Source organism: Rhinoderma darwinii, chromosome 1 (genome assembly GCF_050947455.1).
Source record: "Rhinoderma darwinii isolate aRhiDar2 chromosome 1, aRhiDar2.hap1, whole genome shotgun sequence".
NCBI lineage: Eukaryota > Metazoa > Chordata > Amphibia > Anura > Rhinodermatidae > Rhinoderma > Rhinoderma darwinii.
In genome coordinates this window covers 563,801,140-563,821,083 of record NC_134687.1, presented here as the reverse complement: position 1 = coordinate 563,821,083, position 19,944 = coordinate 563,801,140, and the positions used below count along the sequence as shown (strand labels likewise).

Genomic DNA, 19,944 nt, shown 5'->3' with positions numbered 1-19,944 from the left:
TAGAATGGCCACCGAGATCACCAGAGCTGACCCCATTAGACTTTATTTACTGGGGGTATTTAAAAAGTAAAGTCTATGAGACTAGGATCGCAAACTTAGACGAGCTGCGGGAAAGAATAGTGAACATTTCAAATTTAATCACGCTAAATGTTATAAATAACGTTATCGACACGTTTTACGTTCGCTTAGGACACTGTCAAGTTGTTGAAGGACATCAGTTCGAACATTTGATTTAATACAGTAATTGTTATGTATGGCAAGGGGACTCACATTAATCTAGCACCCCGATGAGATGTAAATCCGACCGTGCGACCTCTGCGCGGTACATTTGAGGGTAATGCTAACATTTTAGGGTAATGCTAACATTGGCGGTATCCGATAATGAAGATGATAACTTTAACGTTAAATATCTCAGCGAAAAAAAAATCCTATCTCAAAATCGTTTGCAGCTTCGTTTTAGGATTGAAAAGAGCTTTCAAATGAGCCCCCACTCGACCCCCCGTGCCATTTAAGATTTTGCTGCCCCCGTCCTCGGGTGTTTTTTTTTGGCGTTAACTGGTAGATTTTATGACCCCATTAAATCCCACCAAATTTCGACCCTCTACCTCGAGCCGTTCAAAAGTTATGATGTTGTTCTGGAACTTTTGGTGGGCACTGCATACTAGGACAAGACTACCAGAGACAAGTGACATCCTTTTGTGAAATATAGCAAATTCGTAATATATCGGCTTTACTTTCCAATTGTCCGCCCTCGAAAAAAAATAATTGATTTAATAATCTAAAAAGATCCAAATTAATTTGTCGATTGATTTCTTAATATATCTTTACTGTGGTCAGAGCTCGTTTTTTCTGATACAGAACTCTGAATCTTCTGCATAGATAATACAGTAGAATGAGAAATTTCTGCCTGTCTGCAGTCACCACAAGGGGGAGCATAGGAGCTTACTGTACATTCGATTGCTAAATAAGTATGCCTTAAGCGCCTACACTCCCTCTAGTGGTGGATTCACGCAGCCAGAATTTTATAATTTGACTCTATGTCCATACAGCTCTGTATGAGAAAAATGGAGCATTGACTGCTATAAGGAAGTATTAAGAAATTAATCAGCATAGAAATTTGGACATAAAAACAACATGATGTTAAAAGGTGGAGATTTCCTTTAGGCTTTTCCGATTATTCAGAAAATATATTTATTTTCTCTCATAGTCAAGTTTGTTAAAAAGTCTGAGCGGAGTTCAGTCAGAATATCCGCTTAGTTCAGTTTAACCTTGCTAAGTGTTAATGATCTTTTCCTTAGGATAACAGGAGATATTGGCATTAAGACATCTAATTACATGAATCTACTCTCTTCAAAGAGTTTTGCTTAGGCTTTATTGATCTGAACTACTCACAGTTCTCTATGCAGAGATCAGAAATCCTACCCACTCTCACTGATCCTACCACCATTACTGATAATGTCCAGCTTGCCCTACATAAACCTGGAAGAAAAGCTGAGAAAAACAATTCAAAAACAACCCCCCAGAGAAACCATGTTTGCATAAAAATCAGGTTTGTGCTATGTCGAATATTAACAGTAATTGTACTATTCCCCTATATCCCCGCACACAGTGACTCTGCTATAAAGCAGGGGCTAGTAAACACAAGTTATGGCTTTTAAGCATTTGAACACCTCTGGGAGTTGGGTGCTAGCTCTGCTTGGCAAAATGAGGCAGTTCGATTCCAGTATGAAGGTGAATTTCTCCAGGGGCTTCCAAGGCAAATGTGGGGTGAGCTGCCTCTGTAAACTTGTGTCTAAAGGTGAACAGCAACTGCCCCTTCTGGACATTGTAGAAAGACAGTCTCCCCTTCCTGTAGTCCAGGAGAATCCCGACCCGGACTGGCGGCTCCGTTAAATGAACTTCACTCCATATTTCATTGTGAAGGAATCTGTAAGAAAAGCTGGAAAAGGAAATATCTGCATGTTATAGACAGTACTGTATTATATTCATAGCACTGTCTGATAAAAGGTAGTGTATGTCCTTTTTAGGTTAGACATTATACAAAACTTGTGGCCATATGGTTTACATAAAGGTAAGGCTGGGTTCACACGAGCACATTAACGTCCGTAACGGACGGACGTATTTCGGCCGGAAGTCCCGGACCGAACTCAGTGCAGGGAGCCGGGCTCCTAGCATCATAGTTATGTACGATGCTAGGAGTCCCTGCCTCTCCGTGGAACTACTGTCCCATACTGAAAACATGATTACAGTACGGGACAGTTGTCCTGCAGAGAGGCAGGGACTCCTAGCATCGTACATAACTATGATGCTAGGAGCCCGGCTCCCTGCACTGAGTTCGGTCCGGGACTTCCGGCCGAAATACGTCCGTCCATTACGGACGTTAATGTGCTCGTGTGAACCCAGCCTAAAGGTCATCCTTATTATCATGTAACATTGTCCATGGGCTTTGCTTCTGTGTGGACCTGTGCGTTTCAGAGCCTTCTGAACAAGGGCAATGATGGATGATGTAATCAAATAAATATGTCACATGACTGCATGGACATGACATCACAAGGACAGCCTTTACCCATGACCACATTTCTGGAAACCCCTATAAATGCAACAAATAATAGTTCACCTGTGGTCTATGCACAGTAAATATATGTTTTTATGTGTTTAACCAATGAACAATACAGTACAGCTATTTCCGCAGGGCTTTCATTAATGATGGATCACATCCTCACAATTGTTAAGCCTAAAACCTTTTAAATAACATGATGCCATCCATAGAACCCATTTACTAAGGGGAAATCATGGCCCAGAGCATTTTCTTTTATGTTTATTTATTCTGTTTTTTTGAGAGGCTAGTTTTTCACTAAAGCACATCAGGCACAACAATAACTAGCTCTCATGGGCTCATTTGGCTGCGTTCACTCATCACATTTAAAGGGAAACTCCAGTGAGAATGAAAGTTTTCCATGTAAATTCTCACCTATAATCGTGTTGTGTGATGTCACTGTCTCTTGTAGGTTACTGAATAATAAATTCAGGCAGAATGTGACTGGGCCATTTTAAGGCAACAATCTAGAAATGTACTGGAAGACACCTGCAATTCCGCATAGCCCTGCGTATTCTGCTGTTGTCACTTAGGCCTAATGCATATGACCGTGTGTGCCACCCGAGTCCCGTCTGTGATCCATGGAAAGCTAGGACATGTCCTATCTTTACACGTATCAGAGAGTCTGTTTTCACGCACCCGATTCACCCACTAAAATGAATGGGTCCATGAAAACTATTGGGTGCCACTCGGATGCCATGACCGAGTGGCATTCGGTCATGTGCAATTGGACTAAATCACCCCCTGACTGCCTCCTCTGAATGATGTAAGACTCGCGCCAACCGGTCATTTATGCCCCTCCCTGCAGATGTATCTAACAGATGCAATCTGGCCACGCCAACCTTTCTGATGCCTGGGCAAGTTCTACATTTAAGATGGTGGACAAAAGCTGGAATATTTCTTTGCTTTTGGACTATTTCTGCTTCGGATTTTGCTGCAAATCTGCATCAAAATCTGCATTTGTTGCATCCAAAATTTGATGCAGATTTTGCATGCGAATTTGAACTATGCATTCCTTCCAGGGGCTTCCAAGAATTCGGCAATGAATAAAATCTGTCCTTGTGATGTCATGTCCATGCAGTCATGTGACATACTTATGTGGTTGCATCATTCATCATTGCCCTTGTGCTGAAAATTGTGGTAAAAATCTGCGACACATGCCCAACAGAATTGACATGCTGTGGATTAGAAAATCTGGAGCATGCGCTCAATTGCGCATTTATTTTGTCCATTATATAAGGATAGAGTTTTTAAAGCCCCATCCACATGTCTGTGAATTGCTGTGGATTTTCAGTGCCGTGTAATTTGCTGTGTAACAGAAGTGCAATGTATTTCAATATCTTGTGTTACAAAGCAGACTATTACCTTGTGCAGGAGCTGGAGCACTGCATACACCATGATGTACTGTCTTGTGTTGTGGCAGATTCATCTGGAGAAGGATGAAATGTTGCACCAACGCTGTATGAACTGCATTCTGTAACCATCATCTCCCAGTAATGTTGTCCTTTAGCCGGCAGCAGCTCCCCGAGAATTAAAGGAATTCTGCAAAGATGAAAAAAGGAAATGACGTATCAGCTTCCACAGCCATAGTAACCAGTCTAAATATTAATCCAGCAGATAGAGCAAAGCATAAAAAATAAATTCCTAGACATTTTTCTCACTTAAAATTTTTTCTCCATAATACGCTGCATGGTATCTCACGTGGCTTGGGTACAAAAACATACTAGCCACAGAGGAAGCCCATCGGTGGGTAATAGGCTGCTGGTAATGAGGCATTCTGGAACCATTAGCTTCCTTCAAATATAATGGTATTTATGTTTAATGCAGATTTTGCTGCGGATATACACTGGATTTTATCCATTGCACTTTGACATAATAATGTGCAGGATTTTTCCGCTATGTGTACATGGGCTTTTGAAAACCACTCCGCACACCATACCTATGTCCCAAGGTCGGCAGTTCTGCAATGACTGACTATTCCCACAGCTCTGGTGTATGAATAACTGATCAAGGGACTATACAAGAGAGAGTGTCCATGTTGTTTTTAAATCGCTCTTAGGGCAGATTCAGACGAACGTTGCGTTTTTGCGCGCGCAAACAATGCAGCGTTTTGCGCGCGCAAAAACCATTTGACAGCTGCGTGTGTCATCCGTGTATGATGCGCGGCTGCGTGATTTTCGCGCAGCCGCCATCATAGAGATGAGGCTAGTCGACGCCCGTCACTGTCCAAGGTGCTGAAAGAGCTAACTGATCGGCAGTAACTCTTTCAGCACCCTCGACAGTGAATGCCGAACACAATATACAGCAACCTGTTAAAAAAAAAGAAAAAGTTCGTACTTACCGAGAACTTCCCTCCCGGCCGTTGCCTTGGTGACGCGTCCTTGGTGACGCGCCTCTCTTGACATCGGGCCCCACCTCCCTGGATGACGCGGCAGTCCATGTGACCGCTGGAGCCTGTGCTTGGCCTGTGATTGGCTGGAGCTGTCACTTGGACTGAATTGTCATCCCGGGAGGTCAGACTGGAGGAAGAAGCCGGGAGTTATCGGTAAGTCAGAACTTTGTTTTTTTTTTACAGGTTCGTGTATATTGGGATCGGAAGTCACTGTCCATGGTGCTGAAACAGTTTAACTCTTTCAGCACCCTGGAAAGTGACTATCTCCTGACGTCGCGTACCGGAAATTTTTTTGCCGGGTTCGGTTCGGTTGTCCGGATTCGCTCATCTAAAAAGACACTCCGTTTGGATGTTTGGAAACAGAAAAGCACGTGGTGCTTTTCTGTTTACATTCATCCTTTTGACAGCTGGTGCGCTGTTTCAGTCGGTTCGCACGGAAGTGCTTCCGTGCGACCTGCATGGTTTTCACGCACCCATTGACTTCAATAGGTGCGTGATGCGCGAAATACGCGGAGATATTGAACATGTCGCGTTTTTTGCGCAGCTGACAAACGCTGCGCAAAAAGCACGGACTGTCTGTACTGCCCCATAGACTTGTATTGGTCTGTGCGTGGCGCGTGAAAACCACGCGGCCCGCACGGACCGAATACACGTTCGTGTGAATCCCCCCTTAAGTGTATGTTGTTTCAAATTTTTCCAAGTGTAGAAATATATGGCATTAATATTGCCCACTGAGCAGATCCCCAAAAAAGCTGACATGGGGCAAGGCTTTGTATGCTACATATGTTAATGTTACCAGTTACTTTTGCGACTCGAAGTGGCTTATATGGGATACTCTTCAGTCTTCATGACTTCACACATGCCCCCTTAAATTGCCATGGACTACAGTGTTGAATTGCCTTTTGTTATAACTTACACTCATACTTTATAGATTTTCATAAATATCCATAGATTTCTTTTATGTAGTGGAGCATTAATTCTAGGGGATAATAGCTCCATACATAGGGCACCCGACGGAACTTGTGGCATGGAGGCCATACCGTTTTGTACAATGCACCTTTTATCCGGGTCAATGACCGGGCAAATAAGCGTTCATCGGCTGATCAGATCTTTTATGTGGCCAAAAATTGTTTGCTAGTTGTGTAAACAGGGCGATGTGCAGCTGATATTATTTAAATGTATGGGACGAATGGTTGTTAGGGATTGTTTGTCCCTATACATTAAAGGGAATGTATTACCTATTTTTCCCAATTAAAACTAGATAGTGAAACATATTCTTTTTTTCTAAACTATTTTTATTTTTTCATTGTACATTTTTTGTCTGTTTTGTGTGCATGATTATGGGGGTAGCCATCTTTCCTGAGCTGTTAACAGCATTTAGACATATATTTTACAGCAGCCACATGGACCATAGGAACCTGTGAACAGGAGGTGTCCCATTGACTTCTATGGGACAGATTTCTGCCTTGTGCAGAGGTCACTTTGCAGGGAGAGGGAGGAGGGGAGCTGTGTCTATAACCTATTGTCAATGGTGGATTCTATCTACATATAGAGTAGGTGTTACCTTTCATTGTAATCCTGCCTGTGATGATAATGAGATGACTGCTGAGAAGTGATCTCTACAGAACAGGAAGGGTCAGTCTATTGTGAGGCTCAGTGGCCAGAAGGAAACTGCAAGATTTTAGGATTATTTTTTGATATACTTAATGACATAGAAAATTAAATAAAAAAATAAAAAAAAAATATTGAAAAATATGTTTTAACATAAAAACTTGCTTTAACCCCTTTACGACGAAGGACGGATATATCCGTCCTGTGCAGGAGCTAGTTCCCGCAAAAGGATGGATATATCCGTCCTCTGATCGCGGGGGTACTGCCAGTGCTCCGATTCCGGCAGTTTAACCCATTAAATACCGCTGTCAATAGCGACAGCGACATCTAATGTGTTTGACAGAGGAAGGGAGCTCCCTCTGTCAACCATCGGCGCCCCCGCAAAGAAATCGCGGGTCACCGTCGGGTTTCCATGGCAGCCGGGTGCCTAACAAAGTCCCGTAGTTCTTCCTTCAGCAAATGCCTCCAGCATGGCCTAATAGATTGCCTGTCAGTTTTACACTGACAGGCAATAATGTTTTGGTATACTAAGTATAGATCACATAGTGAAGTCCCTTGGTGGGACTAAAAAAAAAAAAATGTAAAGCAGTTAAATAAATAAGGCCTGTGAAAACAACAAAAATTTTTTTTACAGGCAAAATAAAATAAAACTACTTTTTTTGCCCAAAAAGTGGTTTTATTTAGTAAAAGTGTCAAAACAAATAACACATACACATATATGGTATCCCTGCGATCGTAACAACTTGAACAATAAAATTAACACATTCATTAAACCGCCGGATGAACGGCGTCCAAAAAAAAATGCAAAAAACAACGGCATAATTCTCTCTTTTCTCCCATTCTCCTCATAATTTTTTTAAATAAAAGTTAATCTATAAGTCCTATGTACCCCAAACTAGTACTAATGAAAACTACACCTTGGCTCGCAAAAATCAAGCCTACATACGGCCACATTGACAGAAAAATACAAAAGTTACGGCTCTTGGAATGCGGCGATGCAAAAACAAGTAATTTTTTTCTAAAAGGGTTTTTATTGTGCAAACGTAGGAAAACATATAAAACCTTTACATCTTACCCTTAATCGTGCTGACCCATAGAATAAAGTTAACATGTTATTTACGCTGCATAGTAAATGACGTAAATTTATAACGTGAAAATCAATGCTGGAATAGCTGCTTATTTTCAATTCTCTCCTACAGTAAAGTTAATAAAAGTTAATCGATATATTATAAGCATCTAAAAACGGTGCAATTACAAAATACAACTCGTCCCGCAAAAAACAAGCCCTTATACGGCTATGTCGACAGAATAAAAAAAAGTTACGACTCTTGGAATGCGACCGTGAAAAAGCAAAAAATAATCCTTGGTCATTAACACGCAAAATGGCCTGGTCATTAAAGAGGCTCTGTCACCAGATTATAAGTGGCCTATCTTCTACATAATATGATCGGCGCTGTAATGTAGATTACAGAAGTGTTTTTTATTTAGAAAAACGATCATTTTTGAAGGCGTTATGATCTATTTTAGCTTTATGCTAATGAGTTTCTTAATGGACAACTGGGCGTGCTTTACTTTTTGGCCAAGTGGGCGTTGTGGAGAGAAGTGTATGACGCTGACCAATCAGTGACCAATCAGCGTCATACACTTCTCTCCATTCATTTACACAGCACATAGCGATATAGCTATATCGCTATGTGCAGCCACATACACAAACACTAACGTTACTGCAGTGTCCTGACAATGAATATACATTACCTCAAGCCAGGACGTGATGTCTATTCAGAATCCTGACACTTCGCTAACGTTTCTGTGAGATTTACAGCAAGGCAAACGTAATCTCATTTTAAATGAAATTTTACAGCGTAATCTCGCGAGATTACGCTTGCCTTGCTGTAAATCTCACAGAAACGTTAGCGAAGTGCCAGGATTCTGAATAGACATCACGTCCTGGCTTGAGGTAATGTATATTCACTGTCAGGATGAATGGAGAGAAGTGTATGACCCTGATTGGTCAGCATCATACACTTCTCTCCACAATGCCCACTTGGCCATATAGTAAAACACACCCAGTTGTCCTTTAAGAAACTCATTAGCATAAAGTTAAAATAGGTCATAGCTCCGTCAAAAATAATCGTTTTTCTAAATAAAAACCACTGCTGTAATCTACATTACAGTGCCGATCACATCATGTACAAGATAGACCACTTTAATGTGGTGACAGAGCCTCTTTAAGGGGTTAAACAATAGGTCATTTTCAGATGACACATCCATGTGAATGGAGCTAACGAGTGCTGATCGACGCGCTGTATTGTTGATGAGCACTCGTTTGTTTCGGGCCAGTATCTGGGCTGTGTAAAATCATCTTTAGTCCTAGTCACCTGACAAAACAAACTTTGGATTCATTTGAATTTCGGGAAGAGATGGAGTAAATAAAATGATAATGATTTTGGATCCACTAATATCATAAAAAGACCCAGATTAGGGTGCATGCACATATATCAGTTGCATCCCCATCAGTTTTTTGCCTCTCAAGTGATTACAACTGATGTAAAAACTGATGCAAAAATTTATCAGTTGCCATTAGGCTTTTCACAATTTTTACTACAGAACCATCAGAGAGCCCAGAAGGCTGCTGCTGTTCACTGACCTCACCTAAGATCAAATCTTCAAAGCAGCCTTGTGAACCTGCAAAGATGCCAAACACTAGCCCTAAGTTCAGGGAGTAGATAGTTTTTGGCACCCTTAGGGTAAGGCCACACAGTGCGTGGTTGACGTGGTTTTGCTGCGTTTGAAAACCGCATGTGGTCAACTGCATGCGGTTTTTTGTCTCTGTAAGGCCTTATATCACACGAACGTGTGCGCGCGTAAAAAAGCGTGACCACTAACCCCGATACCCCTGAAGACGCTACGTCGGTAGCGAAACATGTCGGGGGGGCTTTTTTGAATTTTAACCTCTGGTCTTGCTGATTCTCTAGTAATTTAACTTACAGCGTGGTGTTGCGGTCTGCAGTCGCTAGCACCTTGCTTTTTCGAGTGTCTACACATTGCACTATGCTGATTTCAATCAGCAATGGACCAGGAATTTTAACCTTTATGTAGTCTGTTTATGGTCGTCTATACCAAATAAAACTTGTTATTTTAATTTTGGTAGTTGGGAAACAAGGGCTCTGTTTGCCGGCAGGCACTCCATACATTCCGTCCATTATTTTCACGCACCCATTGACTTCAATGGGTGCGTGATGCGCAAAAAACACACAATTATAGGACATGCAGTAAGTTTCACGCAGCGGACACACGCTGCGTGAAAAACACTGAATGTCTGAATGGCACCATTGACTTGCATAGGTCCGTGTGACGTGCATTATTTTCACGCGCGTAAGACGGACGTGAAATACGCTCGTGTGAATTAATGCTGCAGTTCTGTTGCGTTTTTAAAGGAAATAATTGATGGACATAGTTTTCACCTGTGTTGAAGTTTGTTAGGTGCTTCCTGTATATAGTTCATTACAATGCATTGCAGAACTGTTAGCAAGAACGCAAGCAGTTCAGCAACAACTTTTGCAGCGCAGTCATTAACCCCTTCCCGCTCCTGGACGTACTATTACGTCATGGCAGCTGTATCGTTCGCGCTCCATGACCTAATAGTACGTCTCGGGAGTAACGGCCGTTTCGGCCGTCCTCCCGACACATACAGGCGCTGTGACAGCTGCTGTCTTGTTCAGTAGCTGTCACAGCTCCTACAGCGGGGACCGATCGCTGTGTCCCCGCTGATTAACCCCTTAAAAGCCGCGTTCTATAGAGATCGCGGCTTTTTAGGGGTTAAGCTGCCATCGCCGGCCTGCTACGCGATAGCGGCCGGCGATGGTGACTATGGCAACCGGACACCAAACAATGGCGTCCGGCTATGCCATAGACGGAAGCCTAGTGGGTCCTGACAACGTCAGGACCCACTATGCTTGCTGTCAGTGAGTAGCTGACAGTTCTAATACACTGCACTACACATGTAGTGCAGTGTACTAGAATTGCGATCAGGGCCTCCTGCCCTCAAGTCCCCTAGTGGGACAAAGTAATACAGTAAAAAGAAAGTTAAAAGAAGTTGTGTAAAAATAAGAAAATAAAAGTTTTAAAAGTAAAAATCCCCCTTTTTCCCTTATCAGTCATTTATTATTAATAAAAATATATAAACAAACAAATAAACGATACATAATTGGTATCGCCGCGTCCGTAACGGCCTGAACTACAAAATTATTTTGTTATTTATCCCGCACGGTGAACGCCGTAAAAGAAAATAATAATAAACCGAACCACAATCACAATTGTTTGGTCACTTCACCTCCCAAAAAATGGAGTAAAAAGAGATCAAAAAGTTGCATGTACCGAAAAATGGTACTGATCGAAACTACAGTTCGTTACGCAAAAAATAAGTCCTCGCACGGCTTTATTGATTGAAAAATAAAAACGTTATGGCTCTTAGAATAAGGCAACACAAAAAGTAAATGATTGTTTACAAAACGTATTTTATTGTGCAAACGCCATAAGACATAAAAAAAACTATAAACATCTGGTATCGCCGTAATCGTATCGCCACGCAGAATAAAGTGAATATGTCATTTATAGTGCACTAGGTGCTTCTTTGCTTCTAGGGCTTGTGTTTTAGTCCATGAGCGCAGTAGGGCCACATGTGGGACATTTCTAAAAACTGCGGAATCTGGACAATACATATTTAGTAGTGTTTCTCTGGTAAAACCTTCTGTGTTACAGAAAAAAAATGAATAAAATTGAAATTCAGCAAGAAAAATGAAATTTGCAAATTTCACCTCCACTTTGCTTTAATTCCTGTGAAATGCCTGAAGGGTTAAAAAACTTTCTAAATGCTGTTTTGAATACTTTGAGGGGTCTAGTTTTTAAAATGGGGTGTTTTATCAGGGTTTCTAATACATAGGCCCCACAAAGCCACTTCAGAACTCAAGAGGTACCTTAAAAAAAAAGGCTTTTTAAATTTTCTTAAAAATATGAGAAATTGCTGTTTATGTTCTAAGCCTTGTAACGTCCAAGAAAAATAAAATAATGTTCAAAAAATGATGCCAATCTAAAGTAGACATATGGGAAATGTGAACTAGTAACTATTTTGGGTGGTATAACCGTCTGTTTTACAAGCAGATGCATTTCAATTCTGAAAAATTCAATTTTTTCAAACTTTTCTCTACATTTTGCAATTTTTCACCAATAAACACTGAATATATCGACCAAATTTTACCACGAACATGAAGCCCAACGTGTCACGAGAAAACAATCTCAGAATCGCTTGGGTAGGTTTAAGCATTCCGACGTTATTACCACATAAAGTGAAATATGTCAGATTTGAAAAATGGGCTCTGAGCCTTAAGGCCCAAACTAGGCTGCGTCCTTAAGGGGTTAACTGCATGCAGTCGGACATTATGAAGATGCAGTTAACTGCACAAAACACACATTGTAATATAACAGCAGCAGTCTGTCCATAACAAACATTTCACCATCGACTTCTATTGAAAAATGACTTGCTGCGGTTTAAAAACACAACATAAGTGAACCGTGACCGCAGCGTGTGACCCTACAGCTACCCAATCCCACACCACACTGGGATTGCTGTTGTTTCTATTCACACAACAGTGTCCGGGTGTCGGACGTTAAAAATGTCAGTCTCGGTCTGTTTTGCATCCGTTCCGTGTCCGTGTTTCCGTTTTTGACGAATTTTTAAAAACAGATGAATTTTATGTGTAGTTAATGCCACAGTGCCCTCTGTAGATAATGCCACAGTGCCCTCTGTAGATAGTGCCACACACCCCCGGTAGATAATGTCACACCGCCCCCTGTAGCTGGCGGCTCACTGCTCTCTGTATATAGTGCCACACAGACCCTGTAGATAATGCTGCAGTGCCCTGTAGATAGTGCCACACACCCCCTGTAGATAATGGCGCAGTGCCATCTGTAGGTAATGCCACAGTACCCCCTGTAGATAATGCCACACAGCTCCCTGTAGATAGTGCCACACAGACCCCTGTAAATAGCGCCACATAGCCCCCTGTAGATAGCGCCACAGAGCCCCCTGTAGATAGCGCCACACAGCATCCCCGGTAGATAGCGCCACCAACACCCCGGTAGATAGCGCCACTGACGCCCCCCTGTAGATAGCGCCACCCACGCCCTCTGTAGATAGTGCCACCCCCACTGTATATAGCACTACCCCCTTCCCCTGTAGTTAGCGTCACTGTAGCTCCCTCTAGCAGCGGAATTCCCGACCAGAGCATTGCCAATGCTGAATTCTCTCCAGGAAGAGGAGCCCCTAATGCCACAGTCCATATATGGACAGTGATGTCAGGGGTTACCTCTAGAAGCGGAATCTCCAGCCAGAGTGTTGCCGACGCTCTGCTGGCAGGGGATTCCACTCCAGGAGTAGCCCCTGACTTCACTATCCATACATGGACTGTGGCATCAGGGGTTCCGCATGGAGAGAATCCCTGGCCACAGCATCGGCAATGCTCTGGCCGCTGCTAGAGAGAGCTACAGCGGCGCTATCTACAGGGGGGTAGCTCTATATACAGGGGGGTTGAGCTATCTACAGGGGGGCATGTGTGGCACTAAATTAAGCTCCTGCTGCCCGGCTAGAGCGTCAGCAATGCTCCAGGAGTAGCCCCTGACGTCACTGTCCATACATGGGCTGTGGCATCAGGGGCTCCTCCCCTCCTGGAAAGAATCCCCGGCTACAGCATTGGCTATGCTCTGGCCAGGGATTCCGCTGCTAGAAGGAGCTACAGTGGTGCTATCTACAGGGATGGGGTAAGACTATACACAGGGGTGGGGTAGCGCTATCTGCAGGGGGGCATGGGTGGCACAAAATTTTGCTCGGCAGCACCCAGCGTTCATCTGGCTACAATGTATTAAGATAGGATACGGCGCTGGATGATCATGTGAGCGAGCGTCCGTGAGCTCTCTCGTCTCTCCCATCCTCACCTGTTCAGAGCATGGTGTTTGCTGCAGGTATGCGGTGAGGTTCGGCGGGACTCAGTATGCACAGGCAAGTTTGTTGTGGGACTCTGGTGGCTGTTTGATGGGGCTGGAGGAGTATGCTGGAAGTGTATGCCAAGTGGGACACTACGGAGAGCTACCTGCTTCCTTATTAACTGCGGTGTTTGCTTAAGATTCCTAGGCGTTTCTTATGCTAATCTCATTGTACTGCATTTACTCATCACTCATTGTGTGCCTCCATTACTGCTAAACTCCTCCAGCAATGTACAATTCCTCCATTGCTGATGAGTTCCTCCATTGTGGCTGAGCTCCTTCATTGCTGCTGGTTTCTTTCATTTGCTCTGGAGCCCCTCCATTGCTGCAGAGTTTCTCCATTGTTGCTGAGTTCCTCCATTGTTGCTGAGTTCCTCTACTGCTGCAGAGTTCCTACATTGCTGCAGAGTTCCTACATTGTTGTGGAGTTCCTCCACTGCTGCAGGATGCCTTCGTTGCTGCTGAGATCCAACATTACTGCAGAGTTCCTCCACTGCTGCAGAGTTCCTCCACAGATGCTGAGTTCCTCCATCGTTGCTGAGTTCCTCCATCGTTGCCGAGTTCCTCCATCGTTGCCGAGTTCCTCCATCATTGCGGAGATCCTCCATCATTGCTGAGCTCCTCTATCGCTGCTGAGTTCCTCTATGGCTGCTGAGTTTCTCCATCGTTGCTGAGCTCCTCCATCATTGCTGAGTTCCTTTATGGCTGCTGTGTTCCTCCACCGTTGCTGAGTTCCTCCACCATTGCTGAGTTCCTCCATGATTGCTGAGTTCCTCTATGGCTGCTGATTTCCTCTATGGCTGCTGAGTTCCTCCATTGCTGCCAAACTCCTCCATTGCTGCTGGGTTTCTTCATTGCTGTTGGGTTCCTTCGTTGCTTTAGAGTTTCTCCATTTCTGCCGAGTTCCTATATTGCTGCCGAGTTCCTCCATTGCTGCTGAGGTCCTCCTTCGCTGCCGAGTTCCTCCACTGTCGTTGAGCACCTCTACTGTTGCTGAGCTCTTCCATTGCGACTGAGTTCCTCTATTGCTGCAGAGTTCCTCCATTGCTGCTGTGTGCCCCCACCTCTGATGTGTGTCTTCATTGCCAGTGAGATCCTTCACTGTTGTCGAGACCCTCCATGGCTGCAGAATTCCTCCAACGCCGCTGAGCGCCTTCATTGCTGTGGAGCTCTTCTATCGCTGCGGAGTTCCTCCTTCCTTGTTGAGTCTCTTCCTTGTTGCTGAATTCTGCTACGGCTGCTAAACTTTTCCACTGCTGCTAAGTTTCTCCATTGCTGCTGAGCTGCTCCTGAGTTGCGGAGCTTTTATATAGGGAAGATAAACGCCCTGAATATGCCGGCTGAAAAACAGCCTGAAAAGGGCAATTTTCAACACAGGTTGGGGAATTGTCTACTAGAATCCGAGAAAGAGAAAAACTCCCAAAATTTGGATAAATTTCTTAGCTCCCCGCTGTCTTCTGGCATATAAACAACAAATAAAACTTTGCCTGCTTTAACACCTAAGCAAGGAGATAAAGGTACTACTTCAATACGCTCTTTAGGAGAAGTGGTCACACCTATTATTGTGGATACCTCAGATACTAATCCAGGGTCTCAAACGGAACCCCAAGGGTTAGATAACCCTCTGATACTACAGGAGATACTAAATACATTAACCCCTTCCCCCTGCTTGCATTCTGGGCCCTAATGACCAAGCCATTTTTTACGTTTTTCCATTGTCACATTTGAAGAGCTATAACTTTTTTATTTTTGCGTCGACATAGCTGTATAAGGTCTTGTTTTTTGTGGGACAAGTTGTACTTTTTAATAGCACCATTTTGGGGTACATATAATTCATTAACTTTTATAAACTTTTTTTGGGAGGGGATAGAAAAAAACCTGAAATTTCACCACTCTTTTTTTGTGCCCTAAGTCTACGTCGTTTACCGTGTGGTATAAATAACACAATAACTTTATTCAACGGGTTGTTACGATTGCAAAGATACCAAATTTGTATAGATTTTGTATGTTTTACTAATTACACAGTAAAAACACTTTTTTTCAAAATTATTTTTTCTGGCGTCTCCATATATGAAGAGCTATAACTATTTTATTGTTCCGCCGATGAAGTTGTATGAGGGCTTTTTTTTTGCGGGACTTGTAGTTTTTATTGGTACCATTTAAGAGTAGATGCGACTTTTTGATCACTTTTTATCACATTTTTTTAAAGTCAGGATTAACAGAAAACAGCAATTTCTCCATTGTTTTTTATTGAAATTTTTACGGTGTTCACCGAGCGGGTTATATAATGTAACCGCTTTATAGTCAGGGTCGTTACGGACGCGGCGATACCAAATATGTGTAACTTTTTTGCTTTATTGTGTTTCTTTAATAGTAAAGCATTTTGTAAGGGGGAAAAGTGGGTCTTTCATTTTTTTATTTTTTTTGTACTAACTTTATTCAACTTTTTTTAACTTTTATACTAGTCCCACTAGGGGACTTTAATATGCGATCATCCTATCGCTATTATAATACACTGCAATACTTTTGTATTGCAGTGTATTACTGCCTGTCCGTTTAAAACGGACAGGCATCTGCTAGGACATGCCTCTGGCATAGCCTAGCAGGCATTCACTACAGGCAGACCTGGAGGCCTTTATTAGGCCCCCCGGCTGCCATCGGAGACACAGACACTCGGCGATCTTATCCCTCTCTCCAAAACTCTCTCCCTCCCTCCCTCTCTCCAAAACCACTCAGATGCGGTGCACGCTATTGAGCACCGCATCTGAAGGGTTAAACGGGTGATATCGATACTAATATCGATCTCAACCGGTTGAGCAGGGACGCCCCCAGCCCTCAGCTACATCTGGCAGCTAAGAGCAGGGAGATTTGACAACTCGATGCTCTGTTTACTTTATTCTGATGCAGTGCCGTGGAATGGCGGCGCTGTAGAATAAAGCCCACTAATGACCGCCGTGATAAGGCTTATCGGCGGTCATTAAGGCTTTAAAAAGGAACAGACTGTAAAGTTACGGGCTTGCATGTTTAGTTGGATGGGATAGAACTCGATATTTCATCAATAAAGTCTGATGTGTTGGTAATTCGCAATAGAATTGATGAGGCTGAGGGCAGATTTCCCTCCTGGAGGACTCTATGGCCGTACTATCAACGGAGGTTACGGAACTTAAACAGGATGTTAAACTCCAAGAAAATAAGCTTACGGATATGGGGGATAGAGCTAGGAGATATAATCTGAAATTTGTGGGATTCCCCGAAGGGGTGGAAAACAAAGACTGTGAAAAATGTATTCAGGAATGGATTTTGGACCAGAGTCCCTTTCTAAAAATTTTTGTGTAGAACGAGCCCACTGGCTCCCGGTCAAATCTAGATCAGCAGGTGCCTCCTCTAGGCCTATTTAGTTAAAATTATTATGTCATCTGGATCGGGATGCGATTATCCAGGAAAAGAGGAAAAAGGGAGATTTGTTTTCTAATGAGGCCTGGATTTCTATCTATCCTGACTTCTCTATGGCAACAAATAAGCTCAGGCTAAGCTTTCTTGAGACCAAAAGGAGATTGTTCAAGGCAAATAATCAATATTTGCTTATATATCCAGCAAAATTAAACATCTCCCACGAAGGAACTATGATCTTTTTTCAATCAGCAATGGAGGCAGATCACTGGCTGGACTCTAAAGGGTTCTAAATATAAATCCGTAGTTTACGATCACTATGGGTGCTTAGTGGGGGGGCCGGCAGCAATGGCCGAACTTTTAATCTTTTTTATGTTTTTCACCATTATTATTGGTATACTGGGTCCCCTAGTGGTGTCCTAATTTATCTACCTTTGTTTGCATGGGGGGAGAGATGGTAGAGCGAGATGAGAGAGGATCTTTTTTTTTTAAATTGTATTTCGTTTTTTCTTCTCTGTTGGCCATTTATAAAGCGGAACCATGCTGAAAATAGTGTCATGGAACATTGGGGGGGGGGGGGGGGGGCCACTGCAAGACTAAAGAGGTACACTATCTTTAACTTAAAGAGGCTCTGTCACCACATTATAAGTGGCCTATCTTTTACATAATGTGATCGGCGCTGTAATGTAGATTACAGCAGTGTTTTTTAATTAGAAAAACAATCATTTTTGATGGAGTTATAAATGACCTATTTTAGATTTATGCTAATGACTTTCTTAATGTACAACTGGGCGTGTTTTACTTTTTGACCAATTGGGCGTTGTGGAGAGAAGTGCATGACGATGACCAATCAGCGTCATACACTTCTCCCCATTCATTTACACAGCACATAGTAATCTTACTAGATCACTATGTGCAGCCACATACACACACATTAACGTTACCCAAGTGTCCTGACAATGAATAGACATCACCTCCAGCCAGGACGTGATGTCTATTCAGAATCCTGACACTTCGCTAACGTTTGTGTAAGATTTACAGCAAGGCAAGCATAATCTCGTTTTAAATGACCGTTTAAGAAAGTCATTAGCATAAAGCTAATATAGGTCATAACTCTGTAAAAAATGAACGTTTTTCTAAATAAAAAAATACTGCTGTAATCTACATTACAGCGCGGATCACATTATGTACAAGATAGACCACTTATAATGTGGTGACAGAGATTCTTTAATTAGGAATTACTTCCCAGCTATTATATGTCTTCAGGAGACCCATTTGGTCAAAGATAAAATTAGCAGCTTTCAGAGAGGCTGGATAGCCCAGTCTTACCATTCGGTATACACGTCTTTTTCCAGGGGAGTTTCCATAAGACACCCTTATCGATACAGAAGAAATGTATATCATCCTTTATGGATGTTTTGATGGAGTAATCGGTGTTCTTGCAGTGGTATACACCCCCCTTTTCGTCATGTGTGATCAAGGTGGTCTTGCAATATTTGATATCGGAACCAAAACGCCCCTTTTTAATAATTGGAGATTTCAATGAAGTCATGGATGCCAAGTTAGATCCATTCAGGAAAAATCCAATAATATCACAAAGGTCAGCAACTAAGTTAATATGTTTAACATCTGAACTGGGCTGGCATGATATATGGTGGATGAGGAGCCAACATGCTAAAAATGTTCATGCTTTACAAGTTCATTAATGAACTAATGAACTAATGTTGAAGTATATAAAGAAAGTCTTATGAACCGTGTGGGGTTTCAGACTATGCTCCTCTTGGTCGGGCTTGATCTGAGTCCTAGACGGGTTAGTAAGGCCTTATTGAAACAACGTCCGTCACATGGACCTATATAATTCAATGTGGCCGTTCACACGGCCGTTGTTTCAACGGACCGCATGAAGGGTCCGTGATAAAATAGGACATGTCCTATTTTTTCACACTTCACGCATCCCTGAGACTCTAGTCTATGTTGGATGCATGATATCGCATCCCGCAGCGCAGAGCACGGACGCACCTTGGACGTTAAAAACTACCGTTTTTTACATCCGAGATGTGCAACGCCTGTGTGAATATAGCCTAAGGTATATAAGATTTTTCTATCAGTCTTGGTAAAAATTTCATTAGACGAGATAGATAATGAATTGTCAGTGTTTCTGGAAGTCAACTCGGGTTACCCAGATTCAGCGATATTATGGGATACCCTAAAAGCATACATTAAGGGAATTGTTTTAAAAAAACAAAATATTATTAAGCAAAGAAAGTATATTCAGAGATATTATTTTAAAAAAAAAACTAGAGGAGGATGAAAGGTAATATGTACATAATCCTTCAGAAGCTACTGAACCTCAATGGAAAGTCTCCCAAATGAAATATGAAAACTTGATACAGGAGGAAGCACAATCAGAAATTCTTTTGAGTTGCAAACAATACTATTTTGAAGCTAGCAAATCAAGTACACTTTTGGCCCATATTGTAAGTAACCAACGGCCTTCTAATTCTGTTTCCGCTATTAAAAATACAAAGGGGCAACTTGCTCATGACGCTAGGGAAGTAGTAGAAGAATTCAGAGGATTCTATCAAGACCTGTACCGCTCTAGGTTAAAAGACTCTGAGGATAGCATAGATAGTTATCTGGATGGAATGGAATTCCCTAATATTGATAACGAACAAAGATCAATGTTAGACCACTCGATAACATCGGAGGAATTGAGAGTGTCCTTGCTGGAAACGCCAAGTAACAAATCTGTGAGGAAACACAGAATTCCATTTGAACTATATAAGTTATACCAGGATAAATGAATCCCGATTCGAGTGGAAACAGCTAATTTTTCCTATGTTAGCGGTAGGCTTCCTGAATCTATGGAGGCCACAGAAATTATTGTGATCCCTAAGAAAAATAAGAACCCTCTCTT

The 19,944-nt window shown here is 42.4% G+C and overlaps 1 protein-coding gene across 1 annotated transcript in view; it reads right to left on the bottom strand.

Moving 5' to 3' along the window:
- Positions 1-590: 590 nt before the first annotated feature.
- Positions 591-19,944, bottom strand: part of CMYA5 (cardiomyopathy associated 5) — a 121,990-nt gene continuing 102,636 nt past the window's right edge. Inside the window, exons 13-14 of the mRNA XM_075854888.1 lie at positions 3,962-4,138; positions 591-1,939 (exon numbers count right to left, since the gene is read on the bottom strand). Coding sequence (XP_075711003.1) covers positions 1,687-1,939; positions 3,962-4,138 — 430 coding nt within the window. The 3' untranslated portion in view covers positions 591-1,686. The remainder of the gene's footprint in view (positions 1,940-3,961; positions 4,139-19,944) is intronic.